Source organism: Xenopus tropicalis, chromosome 1 (assembly GCF_000004195.4).
Source record: "Xenopus tropicalis strain Nigerian chromosome 1, UCB_Xtro_10.0, whole genome shotgun sequence".
Lineage (NCBI taxonomy): Eukaryota > Metazoa > Chordata > Amphibia > Anura > Pipidae > Xenopus > Xenopus tropicalis.
In genome coordinates this window covers 168,397,621-168,423,581 of record NC_030677.2, presented here as the reverse complement: position 1 = coordinate 168,423,581, position 25,961 = coordinate 168,397,621, and the positions used below count along the sequence as shown (strand labels likewise).

At 37.9% G+C, this 25,961-nt stretch overlaps 1 protein-coding gene across 3 annotated transcripts in view; it reads left to right on the top strand.

Annotated features, from left to right (window-relative positions):
• Window positions 1-944: 944 nt before the first annotated feature.
• Window positions 945-25,961, top strand: part of gramd2b (GRAM domain containing 2B) — a 46,478-nt gene continuing 21,461 nt past the window's right edge. Inside the window, exon 1 of one of the 3 annotated variants that reach the window (XM_031901355.1) lies at window positions 945-1,109. In XM_031901355.1, the coding sequence (XP_031757215.1) occupies window positions 997-1,109 (113 nt within the window). In that variant the 5' untranslated portion in view covers window positions 945-996. 3 annotated transcript variants of the gene reach the window in all.

Sequence of the window (25,961 nt, the reverse complement as noted above, 5' to 3'; positions counted from 1 at the left end):
TCGAAGGTCACTGACCCTGGTAGCCAAAAACTATTGCTCTGTAAGGCCACAATTGTATTGTTATATTTACTTTTTTATTTACTTATCTTTCTATGCAGGACCTTAACTATTCATATTCATATTCTTGTCTCTTGTTCAAACCACTGCCTGGTTGCTAAGGTAATTAAGACCCTAGCAACCAGATAGTTACAAAAATACCAAACTGGAGAGCTGCTGAACAAAAATCAAAATGATCAATATCTACATCATAATAAAAATTAATTTAAAGGTGAACTAGACCATTAACTGCCACCATATTAAACAAAGGGGATTTAACCTACCATGGGGTTCTACAAAACAGCTGAACAGATCTTCTAGGCTGCCCACCACCCTCCTTTGCCTGCCAGCAGCCTGTTGGCATGCCACTACCGCCATTAACCTACATCAAAACATTAGCATAAATACTGATTTATACTAATGCTTGAAGTTAACAGGGCAAAATTTAGTTGATAAAGTAAGAACGAGTAAGTTAATGAAAAAGTTAAAACTGACTAAATTCATTAATGGATTTATATTGAGCAGGAATAAAACTGGCCTGACTCGGCTAGGCTAATGCATAGCTGCTGCACTGAAAGTGTCAAAGAAAAACTTGAGTGTAGATCAATATGTATAGACTCTGGATTGGTCTATCTGGTGACATTATTGAGGCAGCAGCAAACTCCAAGCTGTTTAAACATCAGCACATGACTTTGTGCTCTTATCAGATTAAAAAGCAAGCTGTGCTCTGGCAATCATCTTTCCTTGCTAAGTGGAATATCAGTCAAGTCGGTATAATTTCTAAATCTTACAGGTTACTTATTAACAAGCACAGAGGCCAGAGTGAGTGACATATTAATAGTAGACAGCTGCATATTTCCGGAGTCGTAAAAAAGCTACTGTTTTTCCGAGCACGTTTGTTGTGCTCTAACCTTGTTTGTCAACTTTTCCATTGTAACACCTGTATAAACCACATTGACAATGAAGAAATCATTTTTGGACGATTCGGTTTTCTTGGACGACAGTGAATTGCTTTCGGAATACCCAAGCGATCACTCTCCCCTCAGCCTCGCTGAAAGCCTTGAATTCCCAAGGTAAGTAATGATTAATTGTTTGCAGTGAGGTGTTAGCAGCTTAAGGCATAGCACCACTGGGTCAGAAGCAAACGCCTGTACCAGCTACAGGTATGGGACCTTTTATTCAGAATATTTGGGCCCTGGGGTTTTCTGGATAAGGAGTCTTTCTGTAATTTGGATCTCCATATCCCAAGTCTGCTAAAAACAATCCTTTATATGTTAATTAAACCAAATATGATTGATTTGTCTCCAATAAGGATTAATTATATCTAAACTGGGATACAAGGTTCTGTTTTATTATTACACAGAAAAAGGAAATAATTTGTAAAGATTTGAAATTTTTAATTAAAATTGAGTGTTGGAAGATGGCCTTCCCTTAATTTAAAGCTTTCTATATAAAGTTTTTCCGGATAACAGATCCTATACCTGTATTAAGGTGGTCATACATAGTAAGATCCGCTCGCTTTGTGGGGTTGCCAAGTGAGTGGATCTTCTCCTGAAATACCCACCTACGGGTGGGCAATATCAGGCTAATTTGGTCGTTTGGCCCTGGGGCCAAACGATCGAATTAGAACCGCGGGTATAGGCACCGTTTGTTCAGGGACCGCATCAACGAGCTGATGCGGTCCCTGATCCAATGGAAAAATTAAACCTGACGGATTGAGATCTGGCCGATTTCAGGCTAGATGTTGGTCGGGCAGGTTCGTTGTTCCTGCCCATACACGGGCAGATAAGCTGCTGAATCGGTCTAAAGAACCGATATCGGTAGCTAGAATTGGCCCATGTATGGCCACCTTTAGTATAGTATAGACAAGTAAGCAGTTCATATCATTTGCATTCAGATATGTTTATGTATGCATTATATGATATTAAATGATGCACTCCCTTCCAGTATCGAACTTTTTATTTAGTTGTTTCCAAAAAATAGTTTCTTTGACCCTGTTTTTTGTTTAGTTAGACACTTATGAATGTGACACTACTGTTTGCAGCATTGGTCTACCGAGTTGATTTGGTCTACGGCCCTGTCTGTAAGGAGTTTATATACCCTTCCATGTCTGCAGTTGTTGCAGACCTATTCACAGACCTATTCACTGCCTATTAGACTTGTTGCATTGTATTGTACAGTGTTGAGGATAGCCAGTCAGGGACTCTAGCAAATCTGCCAACATGCCACCACTGCTGAATAAATTAAGGCTTCCAGGCCTGCGGAAATTATACAGAAGCAGAATGCCAGTGGAGGGTGAGAGGTTAACAACTGGGTACACCTGGACATGCTTTACAAGGGTGTTTGTGAATTTGTACCTGGGTGCTTGGGCAGCAAGATTGATATACAATATAGCCCTGGGCCCATAGCCCTACACTTTCTAATATATCTCTATCTTCCACAGCCAGGGACAATGGACCTAAGTAATCTTAAGCCAGAACATTTAATGGCAATAACACTTGGCTCTAATGTAATAAAAGGTTGCTACAGGTCTAGTAACCCATAGCAACCAATGATCAGGTAGCATATTTTGGTCAGCTGTTTGGAAGCATATTGCTTTGAATTGATAGAACTGGGCAGATCTTGATGTTTTTTTTATTACATTACCCCAGTGGTATTTTGCTACTTATTTTAAACATAAGGCTAAATGTTGGCACATAAAGTATGTTTCACATGACACAAGATACAGACAGAGAGGCATGTCTGGTGCACATCTCTACTCCCTGTGTAAACACAATTCCAGAGGGTGCTTGCATGGAAAACAAGATCCAACAGTTCCAACAAGCACCCAGAGATTGCAGCCATTGTCTTCTATTGAAGACTGAACGTTTGTTGGTATAGAGTGGGTGGGAATATACATTCAATCCCACTGGTCATTTACTATTGAATGCATTGAAAAGTGTCCAAACTAGCTCTTTGCCTCCAATTATGCTTCAAAAATGTGCCAGATATTGATAAGAAGTATATAAAGCAGGGATGCAGGTATTGGTGCTAGCCACACCAGTTTTATAATCATGGAACAAATTGGCACCCAATACCTGAATAATGCAGCAAACGGAGTTATCCTAATTTTATTACACGGTTTACATGACACTTCAGACGTGATCTTGTCATGAGCACTGTGTAATAAAGTTGGGATCACCACATTTGCTGCATTTCTCAGGTCTTGGTTCTCAAGACAAGGCAAGGGGACAAGAGAAATAAATGGGCAGTAAGAAAAGTTAAGACAGCTATTGAATTATATAGAAAGTGCCCATCTCTGTGAGGGTCCCATGACAGGTTTACCCCTGCAGTATTACAGATGCTCCTTTCTATAAGAGTCTGCCTTCTGCAGGATTAGCTCCAAAAATTAAGAACCTCAAGTTCCAGGAACTGTTTTATTCCTCATCAGTAACCCAGGCTCCATATTGGGCTGGCTTCTTTTTTATATTATAGGAAATACTCATCACTATTTTTTTTTATATATTAAGTATATAGTTTGTATGTTCTCCTGTGTCTTTATGGGTTTATTCTGGGTACTTTGTTTTTCTCCCACACTTCAAAAGCATACAGCTAGGTTAAAAGAGAACTAAAGCCTAACTAAAGACATAGGCTAGAAATGTTGTAAATTATGTTTTGTGCTTATGTACCAGCCTAAGCCAACAACAGCCCTTTAGCAATGAAAATCTGTGCCCCCAAAGATGCCCCTGTAGCTCCCCATCATTTTTTTGCTGATGCCCTGCACATGCTCTGTGCTGCTGTCACTTACTGAGTTTAGGGACCAACTCACAATATAAATGTCACAATATAAGGCTGATTAGTAATTAACACATATAATTACTGCATGGCAGCTCTGAAACCAGTGCTATTAGCATCAGACTTTAATCATCAGCCCATTAGGATCATCTTATATGACAGACAAACATCATTTTCTTTGCTTGAGAATTTCCAACAACCCCTAAGCTTAGTTTCTCAACAGCAGCTCAGAGCGCATGTGAGTGTCGCAGACACCTCTAACAGAAGTGTCCCGTATGGCCAGTATGGTCACCCCCTGTGACAACTTTAAAGGAATGGATTATTACTACTGTAGAGATGGTAAACCTTTAGGCTGGTTCAATAAGTTCATTATATTAAATATGACATGTCTATCCATATTCATTTTTAGAGTTTAGTTCTCTTTTAATTAACTCCTGACTAAATTGACCATAGTGTGTGTGAATGTGATAGGGACCTTAGATTGTAAGCTCCCCTGGGGCAGAGACTGATGTGAATGATGAATAATCTCTGTAAAGCACTGCAGAAATGTGTCTGCTCTATATAAATAACAGGAAGTAAATAAATATCTGACTGTAAATTGTATTAGTAATTAACTTGGTGTCTATAACATTAATGATAAAATTAAATAAGAAATGTAATGTATGCTATAACTGGCTGATGCTGAACATAACAATAAACAGGGAAATACAGTGGCTTGCAAAAGTATTCGGCCCCCTTGAACTTTTCCACATTTTGTCACATTACAGCCACAAACATGAATCAATTTTATTGGAATTCCACGTGAAAGACCAATACAAAGTGGTGTACACGTGAGAAGTGGAACGAAAATCATACATGATTCCAAACATTTTTTACAAATAAATAACTGCAAAGTGGGGTGTGCGTAATTATTCAGCCCCCTGAGTCAATACTTTGTAGAACCCCCTTTTGCTGCAATTACAGCTGCCAGTCTTTTAGGGTATGTCTCTACCAGCTTTGCACATCTAGAGACTGAAATCCTTGCCCATTCTTCTTTGCAAAACAGCTCCAGCTCAGTCAGATTAGATGGACAGCGTTTGTGAACAGCAGTTTTCAGATCTTGCCACAGATTCTCGATTGGATTTAGATCTGGACTTTGACTGGGCCATTCTAACATATGGATATGTTTTGTTTTAAACCATTCCATTGTTGCCCTGGCTTTATGTTTAGGGTCGTTGTCCTGCTGAAAGGTGAACCTCTGCCCCAGTCTCAAGTCTTTTGCAGACTCCAAGAGGTTTTCTTCCAAGATTGCCCTGTATTTGGCTCCATCCATCTTCCCATCAACTCTGACCAGCTTCCCTGTCCCTGCTGAAGAGAAGCACCCCCAGAGCATGATGCTGCCACCACCATATTTGACAGTGGGGATGGTGTGTTCAGAGTGATGTGCAGTGTTAGTTTTCCGCCACACATAGCGTTTTGCATTTTGGCCAAAAAGTTCCATTTTGGTCTCATCTGACCAGAGCACCTTCTTCCACATGTTTGCTGTGTCCCCCACATGGCTTGTGGCAAACTGCAAATGGGACTTCTTATGGTTTTCTGGTAACAATGGCTTTCTTCTTGCCACTCTTCCATAAAGGCCAACTTTGTGCAGTGCACGACTAATAGTTGTCCTATGGACAGATTCCCCCACCTGAGCTGTAGATCTCTGCAGCTCGTCCAGAGTCACCATGGGCCTCTTGGCTGCATTTCTGATCAGCGCTCTCCTTGTTCGGCCTGTGAGTTTAGGTGGACGGCCTTGTCTTGGTAGGTTTACAGTTGTGCCATACTCCTTCCATTTCTGAATGATCGCTTGAACAGTGCTCCGTGGGATGTTCAAGGCTTTGGAAATCTTTTTGTAGCCTAAGCCGGCTTTAAATTTCTCAATAACTTTATCCCTGACCTGTCTGGTGTGTTCTTTGGACTTCATGGTGTTGTTGCTCCCAATATTCTCTTAGACAACCTCTGAGGCCGTCAGAGAGCAGCTGTATTTGTACTGACATTAGATTACACACAGGTGCACTCTATTTAGTCATTAGCACTCATCAGGCAATATCTATGGGCAACTGACTGCACTCAGACCAAAGGGGGCTGAATAATTACGCACACCCCACTTTGCAGTTATGTATTTGTAAAAAATGTTTGGAATCATGTATGCATTTCGTTCCACTTCTCACGTGTACAACACTTTGTATTGGTCTTTCATGTGGAATTCCAATAAAATTGATTCATGTTTGTGGCTGTAATGTGACAAAATGTGGAAAAGTTCAAGGGCCCGAATACTTTTGCAAGCCACTGTAAATCAGTGATTTCTAATCTTTCCTTAAAAGATGCTTACCAGAGAATAAGCAGGATCAGATTGCAAATGCTAAAATATGCATTGTTTATGTGACCTATTTGGCAGGATGCCAGACTCTATAGAATGATACTGTATGCTGCAATACGACTTCCTTGTATACTTCCTTGTATAATTAAGAAAGGCAAATGTACATATTACTTGTATTCTATTACAACATAAAGAGTCATTACACCAATCATTATTTCTGATTTACAGAAGACAAATGATGCATGCTATTCAGAGGTCTCATATGTCCAGCCGGATTCTTCCTCTGTATAAATAATAGCCGAAGAAGAGAACTTGTTCTCTGATTTAGGATTAAAGAAAATGAAGTCAAACAAATTATTTGGGAACACCTCTATAGAATAATAAGTCAAGGTATCCAATGTGTTTCCAACTTTTCATTATACCTTTGTAAGTAAGAAGTTACTGTAGATAATTGAAAACAATAACACCCAATACAGAATCTAACATGACACCTAGTCATTAGGTTAGTAGCCCATAGTAACAAAGAGATGCTTGCATTCCAACAGCATACCATCAAAAAGTAATTTGTTGCTATGGGAGGCAAATTGTAATGTGTTGTTAAAGGGGAATCAAACCCAAGGGTAGCCTAACAGAACTGGCTCCATTTGACCATGCTTAGGGTCAAGGGTGCCATCTACCCTGGCCTGCCAACAGATCACCTCATGTCACACAACTACAAAGGAAAGTGATTGTGGAATAGGCAAATGAAGCTATGCCCTGACACCACAGCACCACCTTTCCCTCAATTGTAGACAAAAACAACAGGAATCCTGGCAAGAAATCCAAGTATTGCCTTCTAACTTTTCTCAAGGCTCACCCACTGGGATTAAACCAGAGCCAGAACAACAGCCGATCAGAAATGATTCGCAGAGGGCATACTTTTTCCATTAACAGTGATTACATTCCCACTATGTCTTTGCAGCATTCTTCAAAATCACTGAGACAAGCCACTCCCTGAGTCAACAGTAAGATACAATGTTTTCAGCTAATAGAGCACAACCGTAGCCCAGCAGCCATTCAAAGTGAAAGTAAAAACATTTCTAAATGGTTATCGAGAGGGCGGACAAAGGGGCATATTTGTAGATAGGGGAACAAACAGAAATTTGTTTGTAACACAGTCACAATGTTTTTCATCTCCCTTTGATCAATATGCTTCTACCTATATATTATGTTTACATGCAAGAGATACATTATAAGTTTTGTATTAATGCCAGAAATTTGTAATGTATGAAAGAGCATTTGGGCAATTCCAAAAAAAAAAATTCTAACAGTACAGAAAAGGGAATGAGTCCCTTGTGCTGTTAATCTGAAAAACCTAATTGGAAACATATCTACTATAAATAAATTTAAAGCAACTGGACTTTTTAAGTAATCATTGAAGATGTTTCACTACTCATCCGAGCAGCTTCTTCAGTTCAACTGACTGGTATGGGAAGTCCTCAGCATATTTACTCTTCCACTAATCCAATCACAATGGCACTATGTAACTCTTCAGAAAGGTGACATCTGAAACTCACAGAGGTGTGAATGCTGTGGAGTTACTTTGAAAGGATTGCCAAAGTATCATGGAACTCTTCAAAGCAGGTGTAACTTGTTAGAGTTGCATGAATGGATGTGTGAAGAGTTCTGAAACTGCCGGGGTACAGATGTTAGAACAACATTGTATGTAGCAGACAGATGGTGTCGAAGTCCCTCGCCTCTGTTTAGGGATGGTTTCTCCACTTTGACATGAATAGCCTCTTTTACACCTCTTTCAAACCAGCGGTCTTTTTTGTCAAAAATTTGGATGTTGCTATTTTCAAAGGAGTGTCCCTTGTCTTTTAGGTGTAGAAATACAGCAGAGTCCTGGCCTGTAGTGTTCGCCCTCCTATGCTGAGCCATTCGCTTGGAGAGCAGTTGCTTTGTCTCACCAATGTAAAGGTCTGTGCACTATTCATGTCAAAATGGAGAAACCATCCCTAAACAGAGGCGGGGGACTTCAACGCCATCTGTCTGCTACATACAATGCTGTTCTAACATCTGTACCCCGGCAGTTTCAGAACTCTTCACACATCCATTCATGCAACTCTAACAAGTAACACCTGCTTTGAAGAGTTGCATGATACTTTGGTAATCCTTTCAAAGTAACTCCACAGCATTCACAGTTCATACCAGTCAGTTGAACTGAAGAAGCTGCTCGGATGAGTAGTGAAACGTCTTTAATGATTACTTAACAAGTCCAGTTGCTTTAAATTTATTTATACTAGATATACCATGACCTGGATGAATGAAAATCTTCATAGACTAATTGGAAACAATTGCACAAGTATGCCTGCTTGTAATTCTTTTTTAATCTGAAGCTGTTTTGTCAGACTTACTATGGAAACTTTTAATAAACTGAATGGAATTCTTATGATGATAATTAACTATGGCATGCAAAACATTATGTAATTTATAACTATATCTACCTTTTTCCGAGTGGAAATAGGTGCTGCTTCAGTTACTGGATTTCCTGCCTGGATTACAAAGTGTGATTGATAAGAAAGTAATTATTATCAATGCAGACGTGACAAGTCAGTGTGTAGACTATTGGCAATATGAGTTATATTTTACTCTCCTTGGAAAACACAGATATTCTTATCAATATCTTACTGATTAATGTGGTATACTGTCCATGACAACTCAGTGGTTAAAAGTCCACTATAACCATTGCTGGGTTATTACGTTACAGTACAGGTATGGGAGAATGGGATGGGAAGTTTGAGCCAGACAAAGAATAGAGGGGTGTTTTAGCTCCTAATACAGAAGCAAGGGAAAGTAAAGCCCAAGCACTGTGTGCTGGAAAGTGGCATGACAAGAAGTTTCCCACATGGTTTTTTGAAGGCTAGACCTAGATAAACAAATGCACTAGTTTTATGATGTATGTACTGTTGCAGTAGATGTTGTTTGCTTAGATTTGGCCAAGGCTTTTGATACAGTGCCACATAAACGATTGCTTTCTAAACCAAGGTCAGTTAGTCTTGGCAATGCTGTTTAGGCATTGAGAAAAAGGCTAAAGGATTATGCAGAGAGAGGTTAGAGTGTAGAGAGGTGCTTAAAAGGGAACTATTGTGAAAATAAACATTTTATATAAGCTTCATTTCATTAAAATAAGAAACTTTCTACATATAAGCAATTACAAATTTTGTGCTGTTTCTGAAATAATTACGTTAATGACCCCTGTTAGCAATCTGTCTCTCTTCAATCTCTCTTTATGCAGCAGCGGGAGTCAGATTTTGATTGAAAATTAAGTCTAATACATTCTTTGGTGGAGATTAGTGATGGGCGAAATGTTTCACGGCGAATTTCCGCGTTTCACCATTGGCAGATTGTTTCACGAAACGGATAAAGAAATTCAGCGCGCGTCCAAAAATTGTTGCGGGTGGCAAAAGAATAGTTGCACGTCAAAATAAATAGTTGTGGCGTCAAAATAAATAGTTGTGGTGTCAAAATAAATAGTCGCACGTCAAAAGAATAGTCGCAGGCGACAAATTTGTTCTGTCTACAGGCAGGATTTTGTTTGTGCTGGAGTTCCTTACCAGCCTGGGGTACCTGCGAGTGAACATCTCCTCTTCCTTCATCTGTCTTTGTGTGCTTGCACATGCACATGCTCAGTAGAGTGAAAAGCCAAACTTTAACAAAAAAAGCCCGGGATTCAAAAGACAGAAGGAAGAGAAAACACTTGCTGCAGCTACCCCAGGCTGGTGCTCCTGTTAAGCGATTACAATAACTGGGGAGTTCCTAACATTTGGCACCCCCCTATGATTTTCCCTTTCCTTCTCCTTTGATTGATTATATTTGAAAATTTTCTTATTTGCATGATAGGAAGTGAATATTCAATTTTCATTTTTGCGATAGTTCCCCTTTAAGGGGAACATGATCATTATGTATAAATCCAGAGGACCATTTAAAAATCTCTATGATGCATTTCTCACCAGTAGACTAGAAGACATGAGGGCATCACCTAAGACTGGAAGAAAGGAGGCTTCATTTTAAGATAGGAAAAGTTAACAATGACATTCCAACTGAGAAAATGCTATTAGTTTAACATTTATCCAGGGATTAGTCTGATTGACCTTTTGGAGTCAAGAAGGATTTCCCTATCTCTAAGGCTAACTGGTTTCAGATATGGATTTTTTTAACCTTATCTGCTATGTCACTATGTAGTAGGTGATGCAATTTTTTCAGAAGATGAATTTCTCCTGCGAGGTATTCATATCCTGCATTCCTAGCATGAGTGAACGTTTCTTATCTCTTGCATGCTGCTACTTTGTTTTGATAAAGTACCTACTGGTTATAATATTACAATCAACAAAATGAAAATGAGTTGGACATTAGGAACCACAGATTTTTGCCATGTTTCCTGTATACAAATATATATGTGGTGTGTCTGTGTATAATCATTTCTGGCCTATTGCAGCAAAAAAAAAGGAAAATCAAACAGCTAATAAAAGAAAGTGATTTTTTTATCTATTATTTGAAAAAAGTTACACAGCAAGCTATGAAATAGTGGAAGACGATTTCCCAAAGGGGCTAATTTCTGTTGGGGTGGGGTAATTTGTTTTAAACCAACTGGTATGTTATTTCATAATAAGTTACCTATTTAAGATGTATAAGCAGCCCAATCTTACTGCATAATTTGTAAAGATCATATAACTTGTACCTGAATACTTCCCCCGCCTGGGGTTCACAGTGACTGAAAAATAAAAGGTATTTGGCACTAAGACTGAAATTCGGTTCTTGCAAATACTTTATTATGCTATTGTACATGACTTGTTTGGGGGATTGTCCCCTTCATCAAGTATAAACAAGTGTTCAAAACTAATAGCTTTATGGCTCCACCACCAAAGAATTACTGTATATACTTGAGTATACACCTAGTTTTTCAGCACCCAAAATGTGCTGAAAAAGTCACCCTTGGCTTATACTCGAGTCGGGTGCCATGGGTCCCTCCAGACTAGCACCCTCTGTCTTTTTTGTGCAAATAAGGCCACCCGCAACCAGACCCTCCAGTGCCCTGGCCCGGCTCCCAAATTCATCTTCATCTACCGTTCTCACCTGTCCCATTCTGCACTAGACATTGCAGTTTATATTCTATATAATCTATATATAGTTTTGAATGATTTTAACTCTTTGTATTTTAGCTGGGTTGCTGATTGAGTGGGGGTAGTACTCTTAAGGTATCATTATTGATACTGTATTGTTTTTGTTGACCCTCTTCTCCATTTACAGAGCTAATTTACTGTTTATCTTTGAAATAAATATTTAAAAACATAAACCCCACTGATGCCTCATTTAATGTAATTGTATTGGTATTTATTTTGATTATTGAAACTTAGCAGTAGCCATTGCATTACCCATCCTATAGGCTTATACTCGAGTCAATAAGTTTTTCCAGTTTTCCTAGGTAAAATTAGGTACCTCTGCTTATATTCGGATCGGCTTATACTCGAGTATATACGGTAATCAAAGAGCAACTCACGTGAAAACTCCACTTCCCACAATTCTTTATTATGTTAGGACTGCATTACTCACAATCCTCAATTATACAGCAGTGGTATCCAATTAAAAAAATCCTTGTCATTTAGTCCACTTTCATGTCCCCTTATTTAGCATGCAGTATATTCTAGTCCATTTATACAGAATACTAAAATAGTTTTATCATTACAGCCTCGCTGGCTTATCCAGGGCTCTCAAACATGTTTACGTTTACACCAATTTAAAGGGTAACTATTACAAAAATAAAAATGTAATACTTGCTTTCTCTCATAGAAATATGAAACTTTATAAATATAATCAATTAAAAACTGTATACTGTTTCTAAAATAATCAAGTTACTCTTTACTAATCCTCTCTCAGCACCATGTCTCCCTTCATACAGTCGGTCATATTTTGATTGACATTTAGATCTAACACATCATTTAGGGGGCCCCTTTCCTAGCAGATGTAAAAGAGCCTACTCAAGTGACTGACTCTAACACAAACAAAATCTAACAAAATAGCTGGCTCTGGCACACATCCTGCATATAGAGAGTCATGATTTTCTTCATTTGAAAAAATTAGCTCTAATACATCTTCTAGGCAAGTGTGTGAAAAAATGAGCACTAATACATCTTCTAGGCAAAGGGGCTGATTTACTAACCCACGAATCCGAATGGTAAAAATTCCGATTGGAAAACTAACATTTTGCGACTTTTTCGTATTTTTTGTGTTTTTTTCGTCGCCGTTACGACTTTTTCTTAAATTGTCGCGACTTTTTCGTAGCTGTTATAACTTGAGCGAATTCGTACTTTTTCGTATTAAGCGCTCGTAAACTGCGGGCAAAACTTTCAGACTTTGCATGATTTTTGAAGCCTCCCAAAGGACTCAATGGCACTCTGCAGCTCCAACCTGGCCCAAGGAAAGTCACGATACTGAAGCTTGAATGAATCCGAAACTTTCGTACTCGGCGCGATTGGCTACGAAAAAGTCGCGACAATTCGCGCAAGTCGTAACGCTAAAAAAAGATGCAAGAATTTACGAAAAAGTCGTAACGTCTACGAAAAAGTCGCGACAATTTCCGAAAAAATCACAAAATACTGATCATTACGAAAAAAACGCATTCGGATGCTTTTCGGACGTTCGTGGATTAGTAAATGTGCCCCAAAGTGTGTGCCCCAAGGGTGTATTAGAACTAACTGAATCAAAATCTGACTCCTGCGTTAAGATAGACAGAAGAGAGACATTTTTCTGATAGCAAAGAGAAACTTGTGTATTTCAGAAACAGTATAGAATTTTTAATTGATTATATTTAGAAAGTTTCTTATTTCAGTGAGATATTGAAATATTATATTACATTTTCAATGCATGATTTTGGAAGCCTTCCATAGGACTCAATGGCACTCTGCAGCTCCAACCTGGCCAAAAGATAGTCACAATACCAAAGTTTGAATGAATTCCGAAATTTTCTTGTCGTTGCATAAAGTTTGAAAAGTACTAATTTTTCATGGAATAACGAACGTATAAAAAAAAAACTCGTACTTTTTTTAACGATATTATCGTTAACAGTAGAAAAAGTTCTAAACTTTAGAAAAAATAAAAAATTTTTCTAATTGTGGTCATTGTGCTTTAATGAATGTGCCCCCTAAAGTACCCTATTTAAATGACCAATTGCTCTTTCTCTGTATTGTATTGCTCTTTCTCTGTAATGCAAGACAGAATCTCATAACTGGCACAAATCGATACTTTTTAAGCTTACTGGGTTTTTAATATTTAAACATAGCCATAAGGCATGGGGCTCTACAGTACAAAAAAGAAGCTTTATCCATAAAACCACAGGTCCCAAGAATTATGGATTTTACCTGCATGATTTGAGGGGGGGGGTGCTATTTTATTAAACTAGTGACTGCACAGTTCCTCAAGTTTCTATGTACATTTGCACCTCCCAGTTGACAGATGACAAAGTGCATTTAATGGCATTTACAAAACAGAACCCTGCCAATAATTGTTCATAGTATATATTGTGCTTTATTGACATTGTGTTTTTATTCTTTGGGCTTCATATCTTATTATCTCTAACCACAGCTCTCTGTAGGGAAAAACAGACTTTGCTCGTTGTGAATACTGAAAGCCCTCGAGGGCCATGAAGTTTATTCATTGTATTGTGAGTGGTACTTATTTACTGAGTTACAACCTGCACACTTCCCTTTATAATCAGTGTGCCTTAATGACTTTCAGAATGGTGTCCACCTAGGTATGTAAAATAGGGAAAACAGAACTTTCTAAACAAGGACAGTGTATTATGTATATATAACACGTGTTGGATATAGCACCCTACCTATATATAAAATAAGTTGGTAAGTTGTTTGAAGAAGTTATTTATACAGTAGGTAAATATATACATGGGAAAACAGTTGCATAATTAAAACTGAGAATTGGCATTACATTCCCCCATTTAAAATTATTTGTTGGAAATTCTCTCAACACAAATGGAAATGAGAAATAAGTTTGACAGCCCATAATTGTGGTCTTTCTATTAACACTCAACAATGGTCTTATGATAAAGGGATGATTTAAATGTTATTTGATACTGCTTTCTTGCCTCCTGCAACCCAGTCATTCCATACCATTATGTTCAATGGGTATTGTAAAGATGTGTATTTAACATTGCATTTGTACGAACTTTCTTGTTGCCAAGTACAATAAAAGGACAAACACACGCCACATCACATTTAAAAGCTCACGATGACAAATGCTATTAATACACACAGTCATTTGTCTGCAACTTGAGCCTATGGATGGAATATTTGTTTAACAAAAGTTCTTATTAGCTACCGATGACATTTGTCTTATTTATTAGAATGATATGTACAGAAGAAGGTTAGATTGATCATATATTATGTTTTAATTTCTATTTACGTTTGTTTGTCAGGTATGTGTGCATTAGTGCTATCACCCCTGGCTATGGTACATGGGGATGTGGATGCACCACCACCAATTGCGTCATGAGTACATAATAAACTGCGTCCACTTTTTTTAATTTATAGCCCTACTTCACAAGTCTTTATTTATTAAATTAAATGTTTTCTTTATACAAGGGAACACAAATGTGAACAGCAAGAAAGGTTAGATTGGGTCAGAACAGAGTGTATACTAAATCAAGGAAAATACCCTCCAAGGACAATGCTGGAAAAGAAAAATTGGAAATAACTTAATCAGGTTAAAAAGGAAAGGAAAATATTATACTGGTACAGATTCTCATATAAAAGCACTTTACTCTTTAAACTGTTAGTATGGCCTCCAGGTAACTGTTGTAACTGTTGTAGAATGGGCCACGCTTAGTAAACCAATGAAATGTTAGCAAATATAAGAATTGCAAGCTCAAACAGCAAACCTGTTTTGTGTTGGTCCATCACAGAGATATATTGCACAATGCAGAGCCTGTAAACGTGGACATTGATGTTGGCTATATACACTTTCCAGTGAGTTTCTAGGCTACAAGTCTGAATAAAACAGTGACTGCAAATAGGGACCTTTTGTGAAAGATTAAAATGGTTCTTTGACCAGGGTTTGGAGCTTGCTGTACTGCAGCAGTAATTGTACTTCTGCTATGATTTTAATTTGTTTACAGAGCACATTACAGGAACAGCCCCATTGTTCTTTTCAATCCTTCATACAACTCAGTCACCCCTGAGCACATTAAGGGGGAGATATTTGATATATTGTGATTATGACTTATAGGCATACAGCATAAAGGTCAAAGGGAAAAACTCAGATGACATTTGTTACTGCTCACATGGTCATTTTGTCACTGCTCTTGCGCATCAGACAGGGTGCTTTCCATTAAACAACATTACGACTGGTTAGGGGCAGACTGGCAAAAAGCCCAGTGTGCCATTAGCCTTAGAAAAGGCTTAGAGTGGGCATATTAACTAAAGGGCGAAAGAGAAAATGAGAGTATTTTGATGAAGAATAAAATTTCATACAACAACATCAATTTACAGAAAGGAGAGTATAAAAGAACTTTGCTTTGGCAAAAATTCTCTTTGGGTTGGCAACATATCTCCAGTGAATCCTTGATGGTTTACTAAGGGCACAAAGAATGAATCTTCACCAAGAAAATGAACATTATAAAAACATAGCAGCTACATTAGCATTTCATTATGTATGTCACCTCCTCCATGCTAATATTCCACATGTATCATTTATGGTGCCAAATTCTCTCAACTATAATTGTATGGGGAAAATCACAGGTGAATATGAACAGAAAATTAACAACAGGAGAACATTTGCCATATTTCTCTTAACTTGTGAGTTTTAGTAAGTATGAAATCTGAAAATACAGCCGATGAATTGAGGCAAACTTTAGTAAACTTAGCAGATTAGATAATGTATCCTTTAGTAAATATGCACCAAGGGATGAAAGTGATTACGCACTTCAAATGTAAAGAGTGACCAAAATGTAGAAGAAAACACTGCATAGAGTTTCTAGTTATGCTATTATGTTGAAAAAGTATGTGATTCCAACTTCTAATGCTTTTTCCAATGATAGGATCAAAACCGTTGTCTATACTTTACATACTCTGCAAAGCAATAGTATCAGAGTCTACTCTGCCATTCGATCTAAAACTGAAAACTGCAATTTTATATACTGTAATAGAGGGTTAGTTAAGTCCGTGTTTCATTGATCAAGGCCAGCAAACACGTTCTCATTGTCTAAAGTTGCAGGTGTTTTATCTGTTTATAGCATAATTTGAGTGTTTACACATGCTGATAGCTGTCACATGCCTGTTCTTATCTGCCATTATTGGCCTTTATAGCTCCTTACCTTTTGTGGGTAACTGTCCTTCCTTATTGCTTATATAATGTTACCATTTTAACTGAAATCCCAATTTTTGATACATACTGTAAAAACTGAGTGCTCATAAAACCCTGCCTTGCATCAGAAATAATTATTAGGATAATGTTGTTTTTTTGCATGGATACTAACCATAACAACACAAATATAACCAACATGCTAACCAACACAGTTATCAGTTATTCTGCAAGCGCAGAGCTGAATTTATTATGGTTCCTATAACATCGAATTATGTTGTATCTTTCACTGATTCAGTTTGTAGAAAAAAGTACACAACATCTTTGGAGAAATGTACCCTGTGACTCCAGTCACCCCTGCCCTACTTCACTGACATGATGGGAATAGGATGCCTACAGGGAACACCCAGGTGTACGAATAGCAGAGAAGTAGAAGTATTTAACTACTTTTCATACCTTTCATCTGTGTTTTATGCAGCTTGCAATCTACATTATTACTAAATTATACTATATTATATATTCTTATGTAGCCCAGGGTATGATGGCTTTTACTTCCCCTTTAAACTGGGATATGGGACTGTAAGATTATTATACTGAAATAAACAAGCTTAAGCACTGTTTTTTGAAATTTTACAAAATTGGTACATGAGGTAAAACCGAATATGTCAGGCTTTAACCAGTGACTAATGTGCATTAAAAACGTAGAAGTGAGAATTTATATACTAAATAAATAGGTTGCAAGGATCTACATGATATAAAAAGGAAAACATTTTTAGTACAGGTATAGGACCTGTTATCCAGAATGCTCAGGACCAAGGGTATTCCAGATAAGGGGTCTTTCCATAATTTGGATCTTCATACCTTAAGGGGCTGATTTACTTACCCACGAACGGGTCGAATGGAGTCCGATTGCGTTTTTTTCGTAATGATCGGTACTTTGCGATTTTTTCGTATTTTTTCGGATTCTTTACGAATTTTTCGGATCCAATACGATTTTTGCGTAAAAACGCGAGTTTTCCTATCCATTACGAAAGTTGCGTAAAAAGTTGCGCATTTTGCGTAGCGTTAAAACTTACGCGAAAAGTTGCGCATTTTTCGCGTAAGTTTTAACGCTACGCAAAATGCGCAACTTTTTACGCAACTTTCGTAATGGATACGAAAAACTCGCGTTTTTACGCAAAAATCGTATTGGATCCGAAAAATTCGTACAGAATCCGAAAAAATCGCAAAACATACGAAAAAGTCGCAAAATATTCGTTTTCAAGTCGGAACTTTTCCAATTCGGGTCGGATTCGTGGGTTAGTAAATCAGCCCCTAAGTCTACTAAGAAAACAATAAAACTTTAAATAAACCCAATAGGATTATTTTGCATCCAGTAAGGATTAATTATATCTAAGTTGTGATCAAATACAAAGCACTGTTTTCTTTTTACAGAGAAAAAGGAAATCAATTTAAAAAATCTGAATTATTTGATTAAAATGGAGTCTATGGGAGGCAGGCTTTCTGTAATTCGGAGCTTTCTGGATATTGAGTTTCCAGTATTTCCATTGTTATATAATAATTTAATTGCAACCATTAGTACTACAAGATACTATCAGGAGGCTGGACATAAGTATGCAGTCATTGAACTTATTATCCTGAATGCATGTGGTTTCCAGATAATTTTTTTAATAAAAAAAATACATTTAAACTTTAAGTTAACCCAATAGGATTTATTTGCCACCAACATGGATTCTTAGGTGGGATCAAGTATAAGCAGACCCCATATCTGGGGAAGCCTGGGGGAACAGGGGGCATGATCATTGGTAACTCATAATTTTGCGTGTGGCGGGTCACCTGTGGTTTTGTGCCGTGGGAGCAACAGGTTTACACTCTAAGTGGCACAATTAAGAGGCAAATAGCAATGCAGTCAGTCACAAAGCTAGTTAATGTTAAACTGCATTTGGTAAGTTATAGCAGGCTTTTTATAGACCATCAGGGAACCTCCCTTCTATGTGTATAACAACTAACTTTGTATTATATCTCACAAAGATACCTTTTTCATTTATGTTATTTTCATTTATGTTATTTTCAGTGAGAGAAAGTAAATATTGAAATTACGGGGCTTATGGGCTTTAAGGTCTTGGGTAAATATGTGTTATTTAGTAAAACCCTGGTTAGAAGTGAAAGATCTTACCACTTAGAGTGTATGCAGAGAACACCTCTGTCTAGGGTCTTTCTGCACCCTGCACCTCACGCCAGAAAAGAATCAAGCATAAAGGGCAGAGAACAGCATCAGCAGGTACAAGCCAACCTTATCCTTAAGGACAGACTGCAGGGAGCTTATATTGCCACCCCTTCTGCCTTTTTAAATACAGTGCTGGTGAATTTAAGTTTATGGCTCCTATAGTTTCTCAAATCTGGTGTAGGTTTATATGGAGTACTTAGATGGTCAGCCTGAATCCCACCTTTAATGTGGTGTCCTGCCCAGTCCCAAATAACACGAGCCAGGGTGCAAGTCAAGGAAGTTCAAACTATTATGCAAATCTATGTTCTTAGGAGTATATGGTTATTAAGGAAACAAAGTGTAAAAGAGAAAATAAGTGTCACACACTGATGTGTACAGAGTAGGCCCTAACAATACTACAAGCTTGTGTATAATGGGAAAGTTAAACAGTCACTTCTTTGTGCTATATGTTGATGCAGTATAGGAAACTTACTATAGCAACACTTGCACTTCATCAAACAGGCATTGGTAGAGCCTATATAAATATATATAAGGTAGTCTTAAAGGAGGAAAAGAGAGGAGGAATATGAAAGAAGCATTCAGAACCATACAGTGCCTCAGGAAACCACCAAAAGAAAAGGCAATATCAGAGTAAGAAACTGGCTGGAAAAGAAGATCTCTTTCTCAATGGTAACATGTTTCTGGGAAGGAAGGTGGATTTACTGTATAGCCTCTAATGCAAGGAGATAGTATGCAATTAAAATACTGCTTTCCAGACTACAAGCTCAGCCTTGGAATAGGCTGTTGTGATGGTGAATACAGAAATTGGGATCAGCTTGCATTGTTACCTAGGAGTAGTTTATTTAAGCAAAAAGGCATGATGTTTAATAAGAGGGAGGCACTCCATTTGGAAATGGCAAAATATATTACACAGTTGAGTATTTTTCTTCTTGGTCTTGTTCTTGTAAGAAGTCTGCACTAAATATTATTCCTATGAGTAAGAAACCTAAGAAACCTATGAGTTCCCCATAGTCTTCTAAGTGAACCTAACCTGTTTTTATGCCAAAAAGGAAAAGGGTTTACTTAGTAAACTATGTTAGACCGTCTAAACATGGGATTAGGTTGTTATCACAGACAGAATATTGAATATAAGCTTTTCCCAATTGCACTTATTTACCAGGTTTATAAAACTGAATAACTGTACAAGAAGGTTTAAACTTTATTTCTCATTCTGAACCATGCCCTTAAAATACAATGAAAAAAAAACGCAAAAGTAATGACCATTAGGCTTGGCTTGTGTAATTGACCGGCCTGCTGTCTCAGGACATGCTTTACAGTTGTTGGTAACTATGAGTTATATTTATATCCATACTTCTATTTTTCAGACTGAATTATCATCAATGTAGTATGAGAGAAGTTCCACCTATTTTGTTAGGGGTCTGCCAAAGCAAGAAATAGTGCTTACAAGATTGAGGCTCTGTTAGGGTAACGGTTTGAGATGACCATGACATTGTCTGGCAGGTTTTAATGAGTAGGGATGAATCTGCTTTGAACTGCTACTTGAGAAACTTGTTAAGGTTATGAACAAAATATCAGGGATTTGTAGCCTAATGTTTAAAACAGGCAAGCCAGTCCTCCAATGAACTGTATCACTCCAGCTTCCTAAGTAATGCAATTCCATAGAACCAGAGCAGACTAGTATATATTTAATTATAGCCTTTAATTGGATGCCTGATGAGAACTTGCTATGTAATAGTGATTCAATCTCAAAGATTCTGCTGATGTCATCCCCACAATCTGATATGCCAGGAATTACATTTTTTGAGACAAAACACTGGGTGTTTCAACAGTACAAATATCTAACCTTTCCTTCATTAAGAAGTTGGGCTGCTTCCCACCTGCAAGGAAATAAAGTTAGCAGCCCAAGTTCTGGGAATCTAAGTCAGCTAGGCATTCAAGTTAAGGTTGCTGTAGAAAATATACCATCTTTAAAGAATTGGCTTCTGAGCATAGTATGGGTGGAATTCTAAATACAATGTCAGCATCCCTTTAAAGAAAATACATATCATGTCACGTTCTTGAGTTTAATATGTCTAAGAATTATGCTCAATTATAATACATTAAAGAATATTTTACATTAAGATTTTTAACTATATATCTTCTCCTTGACAGCACTCACCACTCGCCGGGTGCTATTAAAAATGTATCCATACGTAACCAGTTGAAAGCACTCACAGCTCAATATAATTCAAAAAATCAAAAATAATTTTATTGCTCCACACTCACATCGATGTGTTTCAATCCAAAATTCTTTTTTAGAATTATATTGAGCTGTGAGTGCTTTCAACTGGTTACGTGTGTATATATATATATATATATATAAAATAAAACACAGCCAGCACCAAGGGTCTTATAGTTCAAAACAATCTCAAGTGTATTGCATGTAGGTTATACATGCAGTACACTTGAGATTGTTTTGAACTATAAGACCCTTGGTGGTGGCTATTTTGTATTCCGTGCACATGGGCGGCTATTTATTAGCACTTTGGCGTGAGGTGCTGTCGTGAGAACTTATATATATATATATACTGGCATATATATATATATATATATATATATATATATATATATATATATAGTATATATATATATATATATATATATATATATATATAGTATATATATATATATATATATATATATATATATATATAGTATATATATATAGACAAAGAGATAGTGATGGCACTTTTCACACTTGGAGACATCAGATGAAAAATAAAACTGAGGTTTAATTCAGTCCAACGTTTCAGTTCCAACTGGAACTTTCATCCCTGTTGTCCCAGATGAAAGTTCCAGTTGGAACTGAAACGTCGGACTGAATTAAAGCTCAGTTTTATTTTTCATCTGATGTCTGTTTCATCTGGTGTGAAAATTCCTGTGAATGCCATCACTGTTTCTTTGTCTACATTTGCAACATTGCACTGGCACCCAGGTAGCATCCTAGTTTTTTGGTGTGCAGCTTAAAGACTGTTTTTACTTGTATACATATCATCTGTTACATAAAATTCTCCAGTATAAAAGCTATACTTGATTTGTATGATAAAAGGTGCTTCAAGGGGTATCAGCGTTACAGTGACAGTCTATACATTAGCGTCACAGCTTAGAGTGGCAAAACAGGGATACCTGCACCAGCTGCAGTAAAGTGCTTTCTGTTTGCAGTGCTTTCTGTTTGCAGTGCTGATGTATTAATTACCCTTCAGCCACCAAAGTGAGCCAAGCTGCATTAAAATGTAAGAACAAAATTATGCTTTCAGCATAATGAAAAGAATACATTTAAAGTTAACCTGAACACTTTGTAGAACTTAAGCAACTAAATGCCCATCAAATATGCCATGGGATGCTCTTGGCACATGTAATAAGACTCATGGGGTGGGACCCTTGCACTTTGATGATGTTGTACTGCTGTTTTGAAATAGAAATTCTGTAGGCAGGTACCAGTATCTGCATCAAGAATGTACTTTGAGATGCAACTTCTGGCACTATGCAGAAAATCTAAAGTCTTTTCACTATACTAGGCAGTTGGAAACTATTTCTTCCAGGAACCACTGAGATAGGAATTCTAACAAACATTTCTGAAAAACAGAAGCAAGGCTTGCCATCTGTCTGTTAAACTCAAAGCAAACTGATGTGCAGTAATGCTCTGTGAGTTTCATTTAGTAAAGCTGCTGCTGCTGCTTTGCACCAACTAGCAGTGGCATACATAGAAAGTGCCACACAACTACATTTATTTCTTTTTCTGAAGATTTTAGGCTATTTAACCTTTATTTTCAACCCATTGTCCTGCTCAGTTCTAATTCTCAAAGTAGAGAATGCGTCAGTGACAGCCACACCCCCAGCTATAACTAATCATGAGCCATATAAACCACCAGCAAACTACTTCACTGGACTGGTTAACTGATTTAAAACAGGACATATAGGAGATCCACCATCTGCAGGGTTAACAAGCACTAGTTCTAGATACAAGCTTCCTACCTCCCTGGATTGTGTGTATCCAGGTAAACTTTTATTTGCAGTGCAGAATGTAAATATGATATTCCAGCATTGATTGACAATCTGACTTGTGATGTTGATTGGTTTGACATACATATAAATGTTACTATATGAAGTAGTCTAAAATCAAGCTTCACTTGTTTTTATGGAGCATGTCACACAAAATACCAGCAGAAACCAGAAGGCACTTGTATGGAGTGGTGCTCAGGGGAAAAACAGACACCCGTGTAACACATCTCCTGCCCTTGAGTGGACACTCCAAGCATCTTATATATATATATACACACACACACACACACAGCAGCCCAAGTGGATCTGCTAGAAATATCAGACATGCACATACATACTATATCTGGTGCTATTATAATCATATCAACATGCAAAGATATTTCTGGAAGCCACATCATTACATACTACATAGCTGTGCACAGTTGGGTTCAGATAAAATATGTGTGACTTTTGTGACTTCATGCTTTGTCTAAAAGCATAAAAAGCAACTGGTGTATTTCCCTATCCCCCATAAACATCCACTCCAAATTCACATGTAGTAATTAACCTGCGCATCATATGAAAAATCGACATACAGTAAAAATTGTTCCCTTCTTATAAACAGGCTTCACTCCAGTCCTGGAACATTATCTTCAGGCAAGTCACTTAATCTCCTTGTGCCTGGGGCACCAAACACACACACAGTCAGCTCCGGGCTGGTTCCTTATGTAACTTCTGCTGCGTATGTTATGTAAGAATAAACACAATAGCCAGCTAGCTTTAAACTAGTACATTCTGCCTAAGAAAAGAAAATTTAATTCTAAAGCACTTTCTAACATACAGTAATTTATAAATGGTTTTAAAGTTATTTGCAAATGGTGATGAGCAAAATTTTTACCAGGTTTCACTATAAAAAATGTTCAGATTCAAATGGTTAAGACACATGGAGCTACTTCGTAGCAGCTACTTGTCATGGCTACTAAATGCCAGAAAATACCCTGCTATAGACAATACTGAGAATTGTCTCTGCTAAAATCATAAGCGTTGTCTATTTCTGAAACCTAGAAAAGTAGCTGCTACTACAGGTATAGGACCCATTATCTAGAATGCTTGGGATCAAGGGTATTCCGGATAAGGGGTCTTTCTGTAACTTGGAATACTCAAGTCTACTAAAAAATCAATAAAACATTAATTAAAAACAATAGGATTGTTTTGCATCCAATAAGGATAATTTATATCTTAGTTGGGATCACTTACAAGGTACTGTTTTATTTCTACATAGAAAAAGGAAATCAGTTTTAAAATTCTGAATTATTTGATTAAAATGGAGTCTATGGGAGACGGGCTTTCCGTAATTCTGAGCTTTCTGGATAACAGGTTTCTGGATAAGGGGTCCGATACCTGTAGTAGCTCTGTGTGTTTTTACCCTAATGGGTGAAATAAAAATGTTGCACAGTAAAAAAAAGTTGCGCAAAAAAAAGAAAAAGACTTTGGGACTGATTCACTAAAGTGCGATAACGCTTATTGCATACATTTTTGCGTTAAAAAGCATGCGATAATTAAGTCTCGATTCATCAAAGTCATTTCGCATGCGTTGACGCATATTGCATGCACAAAAAAACGCGTTATTTACCTCGCATTGTGTTAATTCTTACATAGAAATAATATTAACGCATGATTCACAAACACATATGAAGCGTTAAACGCGCTAATATATATTAGTCTGTGCGAATATTAACACCTACTTGGGGCAGGCGGTACTTAAAGAAAATTGTGGTTCGTGAGCTTTTGGCAACACAACATGGGCTTTGCAATGAGATTTTTTCAAGTATGTGTTGGCCCTAGAGTCATGCATCCTCCAGTTTTCAGGGAAATGGCAATTATCAGAACAGTAGTTTTCCAAAAGTAATGGTTCCGTGTGTAAAATTGTGCCCTAATATAGCAAGCGGCGAAATATATCGCGCGCAGCAGGAAATAACGCACGCGGCGGGAATTAACGCAAGAAAACCGCTCATCGCAAGTTAAATAACGCAAAGAACATCACGTCTTAATTATGACGCCAGTCCTTTTAGTGAATTGAGTGTTAAGTCACAAAAAATAAGAAGCAATAACATTTTTAACGCATGCTATAAATAGCGCTCGTTTTATTGCCCTTTAGTGAATCAACCCATTTGACTTCAATACATTTTGCATATTTTCGCCATTTCACACATTTTTCAGCAAAGCAACAGATTTGCTCATGGCTATATCTGACTATGGCATTCTCTGCACTCCTGAAACTGAATTCTGCTGCAATTCCAATAGTCAGACCCAGAGAACTGAAAAGGGCCAAGACAGAAACTGATTTTACCAAAAACAACATTTACAAGTAAATGCAAACCCATTGAAAGCTGTTAATGAAGGTATACTGAAAGTTGCTTAGAGTGATATTCTCTTTCATTATGCAAATAAACAGCAGTTTTTGGGTGGAGGAGACCCTTTTACTTGCAGTGCATTTCCATTATGTTAAAAGCAGCTGGAATAAAACCCAAACCCAATGTTAGGTTCCGCTCCAGCAGGCAAATGGTTACTGTACAACCCTATAAGCAGCAGCCGCTCACTCATCTTCCCCTGAAACATTAAGCAGCGCTATTGTTAATAGACACATGTAGGCTGTTCCCTGGGAATGCAGCGTCCTGACTGAATTATTTAAACTTTGAGCTGCAGCGAGAAGCACAGCCATATCCCGAGAGAGCCGTATCCCGAGAGAGCCTTGCCGCTCGCCTATCCACCTCTCTCCCCTCAGCAAGTTCAGCGGCCGGGGAAACAGCAGCGCTCGCATGTGCCCGGCCAATTGTTTTCGGCGCGACTTGCAGAACTGGTTCTACTAAGGAGCAGGATCTGGGCTGCTCTGGCTGGGAGCCCTGTGTCTCTGCTGCCTTTGTTTCTGACAGCTCGGTTATTAAACTAGAGGTCGGCGGGGAGAGACTATAAATAGTGGCCGGCCGGAGGGGCTTCTCTGGTGTAGGAGCGCAGGTTACTGAGACACCGACCCACTGCCCATGGAAATGGTGGTCATGACGGAGCCGAGCTGCGAGCCTCAGGAGCCAATAGGTCTCTCCGGCAAAGAAAACAGAGCAGCTTACTTAGTGTGAGTACTCAGAGTTTCCACTGTGGGCGGGCGGGTGTGGGGAGAGAGCAGGCAGCGCCTCTAACCCACTGAGGGTACTGATC